The following is a 9353-nucleotide window of genomic DNA, read 5'->3' on the forward strand; positions in this document are numbered from 1 at the left end:
TATAAAGAGGTCTCTATATATCAAGGTTAGAGCTACCAGAAATAAATATTGAACTTATATGAACTTATAAATCAATACCAAAGCACATATTTTGTAGGCTAATATTTGTTTATTGATTATTATAATAATAATAATTATTATTATTATTATTATTGTTATCATATTTTATTTGGTGTAATAATAACGGTGAAGCACCTGCTGATTTACACTTAAAATAAACTTAAGTGACGAGAAGTATGTTGAGAGCCGCGCATGCGCATGTCAAAGTCAAAGTCCGGAAAAAAAAAAACTTTCATTTCTCTAGGAATCCCCACACGCGAACTTGTTGCCATTGATCACATTAGTCTCTCAGGAGCACCTGGAGAGCGGCGGAAGAGTTACAAAACACCAAGGCATAAAACACGACAGAAAAGGTGAGAATAACAAATTAATCTCATTTTATGACACGAACTTATAAATAAATTTATAGGCTTTACTATAATGAATGTTAACGAAACAGTAGAGTAGAGAAACGGCAGAAAACGTTTGTGTTGTTGATACGAAGTAGGCTACCGCTAAACTGTAACCGTTCAGCGAGATTTTGTAACAGAACATTACTGCAGCATGGTCCTTTTTCCACACTGCAGTTAAAGTTTTTTTTTTTTTTTAATTGAACGCCACCACTTGTGATTTCTTTTCTTAAAAAAAATCTTTCGATTTTGTTAAAACTATTCTTTTATCTTTTTGCTGTACATTGAACATAATAGCCGTTCGTTTTAAGTGGTTTATTTCTTAAGTGGTCACAATGTATAAATCTGTTGTGCTTAGGGTCACTTGCTGTCTGCTGGCCAATTAGTATGGGATTCCTAGAGTACTACTTGAGGAACTAAAGAGTAATTAAGTTATAATCATAGTGAAAATCATAACAATTATTTTGAGTATCAATGAAAGTCACAGATGGCATGTTTGTTTGGACTAATGCTAATGGGACTTCCATTTTAGGATGCACAAAATAAGGAAAAGTGGTCTGCTTTATAATTCCCATTAGACGATTCTCTCTTACTCAGCATGCCATTACTAAGCATGCACAGCAAAACCTGATTTCATTAAAAGAGTTGAAATGAATATCTGGGTTTGCTTTTAGATACGATTGATTTATTGGTTTAATGTCTGACATTACCCCATTCCTCACTGAGACTTGCTGCCCTGCTCAATAGAAAAGTTAGCATTGCTGCTTAACTACTACTTCAGTGAAGTGTTTTATTTTCACATTGATTTATATCAGGTCGATCAAAATGGTTTTTCATAATTTTGGTGAGCTCTTGAATCACAGTTATAACACTGTAAAACTTGTTAGTTGTCATTTTTAGACCATTTCCTATTTTCTCTAGTCTTAGTCCAAGAGAATCAAAACAATCCAAGTCGCCTACTAAAATGTTCCAACTCTCAAAACCAGTCTCTTTATATTTCCAGTCAAATCTCTGAGATGGAAAATGAAAGCCTTGTGAAGAAGGTCAGTGTCTTGTTTTTCTTTACATTTCATGTTCATCTGTTTTTTTTTTTTTTTAAATGAAAACACAACTTTCAAAAAGAGTAATTTAAAATTAGTCTCATCTTGTGATTGGTGTTCTGATATTCAAAATTATATTCAAATATAAGTTAAGTCTACTCAAATGGATTATTTTGTTTTGCTAAAATTAAATGTTTGCAGCATTTAACTAGTAGCTTTTTATCCCAATGTCTTTTTAGATCAATGTTGACTTGATCATTGTATGAGAGAAAGAAAATGAAAGTCTCTTTGGTGGAAAGGTTTTAATTACACTTTGTAACTGAACTGCAATTGTATCATGCCTTTGTCTGGAATTTTTGAAGAGGAAACTGGCAGCACATAATTTCAATGGCAACAGTAGACATTTGTTTATCAAATGACTTTTCATGACCTTGTAATACTATAAAGACTAGTTTTCATTAAAATTATTTATATTTTGGGATATGTTTACTCAAAAATAATAAGTTTAATGAATGTCTCTAAGATTAGATGCAACATGGGTTATGAGCAACAAACTTCTGTATTCTTCCATTGTCTTTTGTGTGCTTTGTTAAATATAGAGCTGTTTTACTCAAGATGCCTTCAAAGGAGCGACCAAAGATGAGCATAAACAATGTTCATCAAATATGGACATTGATATCTAAAAATGTTTTTTCTTCTCTTCTCACTAACATTCAGATATTAAAATTGAATAAAATGCCAACAATAAAAATAACCAGCTAGGTTTGCTGATTTCCATAAAAGTCCATTGATATCGCCATCAGTTCATACTGCTGCTAACATTTTCTCAGACAATCGGATACGATGAGACCTGTTTTTCTGTTTGTTCATGTGACGTTTGGCATAAAGCCTATTCATATGGCTTGTGTATATTGGCTACAGGAAATTTTTCTGTTTTGCCAGTAAGTTCTTGTAAAAACCATTTGAAATGTCTTAGAGGGTATTTTTAGGAAGTGTTCTGTTTGACCTCAATGGCTTTGTTGGCTGTGGTACAACAAAGTGTGTTGATTTGAGAAATTCCAATTGCACATTACAAATAAATTCCAAATACCCTTTCAAAACTCCAGTTAGTGTGAAAGGTGAATGAAAGGGCAGAGTCTGAAGCAACACTTAAAACTAAAAACTGTAAACTGTAAACTCATAATGGGAAAAAGTACAAGCACACTTTCTGCTGTGCTGAGTCACTTCCTTGTTTAATTTGAAACGTTTTAGTGATCATAAACGCCTAACACTGACTGTTTCTCTTGTTACAGGAGTTTATAAGTGTATGGGTACGAGATCCTCGGGTACACAAGGAGGATTTCTGGCACACGTACATCAACTATGAGATCTGTCTTCATGTGAGTGCAGTACCCACATGTTTACATTGCACTGCTGTTACTGGGAAATGTTATTAATCAGACTTTATTTTCTAATGGTTTGGCTTGCCATCTGTGTATATATTTTTTTTCCATCGCCACACGTTTACCAATGTGAACATTAGTTTCAATATATTCTTCTTGATTATAGACCAATAGTATGTGTTTCCGAAAGAAGACATCTTGTGTGAGGAGGAGGTATAGTGAGTTTGTTTGGCTGCGGCAGAAACTGCAGAACAACGCACTGCTCATGTAAGTACATTTGAGGATATCACACTCAGGGCAATACAAAATTATATTTTTATTTAAAATAAAAAAAGTAATGCAGAAACATTTTTTTGTACATTTGGAGTGCTGTCAGTACAGAGAACAACGACAAAAATCGGTGTTGCCTACACCGTGTTATCCTCTTTTTAAAATTTGCACCCTGTTGACTTCAATGGGGCAAGTTTTAAACCTGCTTTTAGCCTCTTAACATCCTTGATGTGTCATTTCAAGTGCACAGCTAATGTGAGTGATTCCTTCAGAGTGAACATGGTGAATCTGACTGCAGTAGATGTGAAAGATATGAATAAAAATGAAGTTAATTCGGCCAGCGCTCATACCTGTATTTATTTCCTGTTTTCGGTCGAAGCCCACAGTAGTCGATTGTCGAGTTCTCCACTGTTGCTTAGCTACCTATGATCACGCGCGTGAACTCGACAATCGACTACTATGGACTTCAACCGAAAACAGGAAATAAATACAGGTATGTGCGCTGGCCGAATTAACTTCATTTTTATCCATATCTTTCACATCTACTGCAGTCAGATTCACCCGTGATCACTCTGAAGGAATCACTCACATTAGCTGTGCACTTGTAATGACACATCAAGGATGTTAAGAGGCTAAAAGCAGGTTTAAAACTTGCCCCATTGAAGTCAACAGGGTGCAAATTTTAAAAAGAGGAAAACACGGTATAGGCAACACCGATTTGTGTCGTTGTTCTCTGTACTGACAGCACTCCAAATTTACAAAAAAATGAGCTCAATGTTAAAATTGACCGGAGTTCTCCTTTAAAGGAACACTCCGACTTTTTGGGACTTTAGCTTATTCACAGTATCCCCCAGAGTTAGATAAGTCCATACATACCTTTTTCATTTCTGTGCGTTCTGTAAGTGTTATTTGACGCACCCACCGCTAGCCTAGCTTAGCACAAAGACTGGATGTAAATGGATAAGGTAGCATACTAATCCCAATACTAATCCCGCCCTGTTGATGGTTCCGTAAACAAAACAAACGTGACTAACTAGCTAGTAGCGAACGTGACTCGTGATCATGGCTGACTTTGAGGAATTGTCAGAGGAATTTTACTGGGTATTAAACCAAGATCCAGAACCATATAGTTTTGAGCCAGAATACACAGACGAGGAGTTACAAACTTTGGAAGCTGTAAGACAAGATACAGCGAACACCCATGATTGTAAACTATAAATTTACTATCTAGTAATTGCTGACTCTATTACTCCAACTCTGAGCGAACTCTCTGCTCCTCACCACAGGGCGTCTCGTGTGCTGCGCTAATCACTCCGCCCAAGTAGCCACTCCACCCAAGTAGCTGTGCTCCTACGCCTAGTGAGAATATACTTCCCAGTATTTATACGATTAAAAATGGTCTGTCTCATATAGCCTTGTTATTTGTACACGCTGTGACTATACAGATCACAACATGTAAATAGGAAAATGTTTGCATTATTTTGTCACTTATTGGGATTAGTATGCTACCTTATCCATTTACATCCAGCATTTGTGCTAAGCTAGGCTAGCGGTGGGTGCGTCAAATAACACTTACAGAACGCACAGAAATGAAAAAGGTATGTATGGACTTCTCTAACTCTGGGGGATACTGTGAATAAGCTAAAGTCCCAAAAAGTCGGAGTGTTCCTTTAAAGGCCCTGTTTACACCTAGTATTAAGATGCGTAAACATTATAGGAAGCTTGCTATCCAAATGAGATTTAAACTTTGTCGGCTGAAGACCCAAGTTTGGTTTGAAGACAAACTTACCAATCACATTGTTCTCTCACCATTCCTGATTTCTAACGCACACTCACAGCATTCGGCGGCATCTTGTGGCTATCAGCAGAAATGAAAGCTGCTGCAGAAAAGGCAAAATGCAGCTAAAGGTTTTAGAAAAACAAAAAAGCTCTAGGAAAAAGAATACATTGACAACAGCATAATCAATAATTAATATTTTTTACTGATTCTCTCTTGTTTTTGCATGTGTTCATAATTTCTTTTCATGATTTGGCACGTTTCATTGCGTTATCACAAATAAAAAACAATTGACTCCAAGCACAACTGAGCAGTATGCTTACAAAATCTTTAACACATTTTTAATAATATTTGGATAAAGGATGAAGATGATCATTTTCCTAGGCTAGAACACTTCATTGTTCATTGACTTTCCAACTGATCTTCAAACCATGTGGCAAAAGCAAGTCAGTTTATTAGGACTGCAATCTTTCCTGGAGTTGTTGGAGCCGTTGATAGAACTCATGTTCACGTCATTGCTCTAACTATAAATTAAGAGACGTATATCAATAGTGAAGGATTCAGTATCATCAACACTAATTTGTGATCATTTTCCGCAATGCAAATCCATTTAAAAAAAATGTTTCAGTGTCTTAATTGATTTTATTACAATTACGTTACATGATTGGTGTCATGCTGCTGTGACTTCACCCTTGTAGGCTCACTATTGGGTGATTTAAAGTCCCTCTGTAGTCAATTTTATCCCTTAAAATTCATCTTTGATCACTAAATGGCATATTTAAAAAAAATTCCCTGTGAAATTGTTTTATTCATGCGTTAAATGCTTGAATGTAACTCTACACTCTGGCTTCATTTAGAATATGCGGAATATGCAAATTAGCCCCGCCTTCACTCACTCATACAGGCTCGTCTGCAAGTAGATGTATCAGAATGCTAATGCGCTTTATGTATCACTCTCTACAACGTCGGACACATAACAATAATTATGATTAGCCTTTTGCTTGACTACGTTATCAAACTTAATAATGTGTTGCTAATGTTACACAAACTATGTTCCCGTTCACCATCTCAGAGTCTGCCTTCTAAAACTCAGCATCCTTAGAAACGCTTTGAACAACTTAGAACGGATAATCTTGCTGCATAGTAATAATGATGATATGCTAAATTCCTTCAGCACGTTGACGTGCTTTCAAACCGTGTCTTTTTTCACTTTAGTTTTAAGGAGAAAATTCTCAGCAATGGTGTTGACTTATGAATTTGCTCATGATTTGTCTTAAAGCATATTAAAAACACCACATTAACATATAAACAACATTACAAACACTACAGGGGTTCTTTAAAAGTTGAGGGCAGCCATTTTAGAGGGCAGAGTCTTAGACTTTGCTGAAAGTTGATTTTTCCCTCATCTAGTTACCTCTACTTGTGATCCAATCGACCAAAACGCATCTTAATACCAGGTGTAAACATGGCCATAAAGTCACTGTATAAATTTGATTAAGGATATGAGTGTAATCTCTCCCTTTCTTTGTAATATGTCTTTTGTTTCTGTAGAGAGTTACCTAAACTTCCTCCCGGGAATCCTTTCTTCAATTTCAATAATGACAGCCAGATCACTCAACGGATGCAGGGGCTGCAACAGTTTCTTGAGGCGTGAGTTTCTTCTGGCACTGACACCTTTTTTGGTCATGATTAACTTGATAAAAATGAATTTGAAAAATAATTCTGGACATTCAGCAATTAATACATTCTATTCTAGATTAGACATGAAGGAAATGCAGTATTTTTGCCATCTAGTAGCTGCTGTAAAGGGACACATTCCCTGTAAACCTTTAGATAGAGTAAATATTTTTTACTCAAACATATAAAACATAATATATATTTGTGCAATATTTAATGGCATAGAAATTAATATAGATAGTAATGCAGTGTTTCATTGTATAGCATTATTGTTGTTTTATTGGAAACCTTTTTATTCATTCTATATATGTCAAAATTAACAGTTAAGTCATCACAGCCACTTAATATTTTGCACTTCTTTAAATAGAATTGAAATCCTCATCACCAATTTTTAAAACTCATTATACTCCATGTAGTTTTATTTAATTGTTTGTGTTTATAGAGTTCTACAGACACCATTACTGCTGTCAGACAGTCGACTGCACCTGTTCTTACAGTCACAACTGAGCATTGCAAAAATGGACGCTTGTGCACACGGACTGACACATTACACTGTTGCACAGGCAATCCAGCGATGTATCGGCGATGCACGTTTCCCTGTGGAGGAACCGCATCAAGAAGAAGACAGCAAAACATGCTGCGACTCAGACTGTGACAGGTGTGCGCCTCTGTCTCATAAATATCATAAACCCAGTGTTACTTAGATATGTAAATCGCTTAAACGAGCCAGATTTGGTATTTTAAATGTTTTATTCATCTATGATCATTCCATGGTAGACGTTGAGAAAAAGAGACATTTGGCCATTAATAAATAAAAGGGGCATTTAAATATGTAGATGTATGTATTACATTTAATACATCTGTACAAATATTGTGATGCACAACATGAATATTCCTGTCTGATTGACTTTGTGTGGCAATTTATTTCTTTTTGCAGTACAACATCCTCTGGCTTGGGCAATAGCATAGGACCTGTTGAAGAAGACTCTTCCCATAACGAGAGCTTTGCCCATGAATTTCAAGCCACGACCCCTGAGGCAGAACTCTTTAGCAGCCTGTCTTCATCTCCTAGCAACCCGCAGCATGTGCACTCAGTTATGTGAACTCAAGAGATGTGCACATACATATACTCTGTCAAAGAGAGCCCCTGTTGCTGCTTACAGCCTCCAGAGTTCTATTTGGATGGATAAGTGAAAAAAGTTTTTTTATAACATGTTGTGTTTGTGTCCATGCTGCTTTTTTTTTTTTTTTTTTTTTTTCTATGTAGAAAATATCTTTTTATTTCATGGCTTCATATTAAATCATCCTCCTTAACTGAAGTGCTGACATGGAAATAAAACAACAACAACAATTGGAGTAAAGTAGACAGGAGTGAATTACAGTATGACTTCATCATTACTGTTTTTCTTGCTACTGTCATTCAGGTGTCCATTGTATGCGTTTAATGTGTGCCTGACAAAGAAGCTTTTTAAAATCTCTCTTCAGCATTTTCTTCTGTACAGATGTGCTTTTGTTGAACAGATTTTAAAATAATATCAGTAAGTTGAATAATATCATTTATTTCTTTAAATGTTTCTTAAAAAATCTTATATTGACATTGCTGAAAATGAGTGTTGAAGAATGTAAATGTGTGAGGGAAGTGTTATAAGTACATTTATTTTATTGTGATGTGGTGTATATTCAGCATTAAATGAATAAATGTTTTTTTTTTAATCCTAGTTGTGAATGGAATTTGTTGATGAAATGCCTAGAGATAACGTATTATCTAAATAAAACAAACACCAAATAAGTTTTCAAATAGAGAAAAAGACTAGTTTCTGCCTGTTGTTCACATGACATGAGCCATTCAAATTATATTAAATGCATTTCATTTGTTAAGCCAACATGATCATAAGTTTGATCATTATAGGATAAAGGGCATCATCATATGGGCAACATATTAATATTGCGAAGGTCATTGGTGCATAAGAGCTGGATGCAACAAGCTTACCTTTCCTCTAACATGGACTACTTGTTTGAAAGATTAAGGGTGGATGTTGCACTTAACCTGCCACATGCTAAATGGTTGTCTCTCTCTCTTTCTCTCTCTCTCCATGCACAACACAGCACTTTTTCAGTCGGCTATCTAATTGTTGTTTAGGAGAGAGATTAAATTCTCTATAAATGAGGGGTGAAGTTTTTGACAGAAATGTTTTGTTGACACCGGTGGTCAGATTGGGGTTATGTTCGATCTGTGTAGGTGTAGATTCATCAGCATCTAGCAGCAGCCGATAAACACTTTCAGTATTGTCATTCAGATCACTAGAATCGTAAAAGCCCACCAATCTCTGCCGCTGCCAATCACCATCACTGTGGTGCCAAAGCTAAACCCTGTCTGTAATTATAGAGTACATTTATTAGGCCTATATTATATAATATATAATAATATTATTAATGCACAAATATTATAATAATAAAATTCAGTCATGTGAAAAAGAAAGGACACCCTTTAGAATTCTACGGTTTTAAGGACATAATAAAAAATAATCTGGTTTTAAGCATGTTTTAAAATGAGGTAAATACAACCTAAGATGAACAATAACACATGATACTACACTATAATTATTTATTTACAGTTTTTTAATTTAAAAAAATATATTTTCACAAGTAAGTTGTACATTTTCAAAAGTACTAATATCACAATAGATCATCAAAAGTGCACTCAAATATTCAAGTATTGTGTTAGTACAATACACAAAATCACAAAGTATCCTTTTCA

The 9353-nt window shown here is 35.2% G+C and overlaps 1 protein-coding gene across 2 annotated transcripts; it reads left to right on the top strand.

Moving 5' to 3' along the window:
• The first annotated feature begins 247 nt into the window (after nucleotides 1-247).
• On the top strand, nucleotides 248-8390 carry snx10a (sorting nexin 10a). Of its 2 annotated transcripts, XM_081377446.1 has the most exons (7): nucleotides 304-413; nucleotides 1453-1492; nucleotides 2782-2868; nucleotides 3038-3138; nucleotides 6470-6568; nucleotides 7038-7253; nucleotides 7533-8390. In XM_081377446.1, exons 2-7 carry the CDS (start codon nucleotides 1466-1468, stop codon nucleotides 7696-7698), a joined length of 696 nt encoding a protein of 231 aa, XP_081233572.1. In that variant the 5' UTR covers nucleotides 304-413; nucleotides 1453-1465; the 3' UTR covers nucleotides 7699-8390. The 2 variants fall into 2 exon arrangements, with proteins under 2 accessions (XP_081233573.1, XP_081233572.1); XM_081377447.1 differs by lacking the exon at nucleotides 1453-1492 and having other exon boundaries at nucleotides 248-413; nucleotides 7533-8306.
• Nucleotides 8391-9353: the final 963 nt, after the last annotated feature.

Source organism: Scardinius erythrophthalmus (assembly GCF_964197995.2).
Source record: "Scardinius erythrophthalmus genome assembly, chromosome: 10".
NCBI classification, from domain to species: Eukaryota; Metazoa; Chordata; class Actinopteri; order Cypriniformes; family Leuciscidae; genus Scardinius; species Scardinius erythrophthalmus.

What these genes read in the sequence shown, in the direction of transcription:
- snx10a (XM_081377446.1), top strand. Translation starts at nt 1,466, where the DNA reads ATGGAAAATGAAAGCCTTGTGAAGAAG. An exon ending in CTGCAACAGTTTCTTGAGGC is followed by an intron (nt 6,569 to 7,037) that starts GTGAGTTTCTTC and finishes TTGTGTTTATAG; the next exon opens with AGTTCTACAGACACCATTAC. An exon ending in TGCGACTCAGACTGTGACAG is followed by an intron (nt 7,254 to 7,532) that starts GTGTGCGCCTCT and finishes TTCTTTTTGCAG; the next exon opens with TACAACATCCTCTGGCTTGG.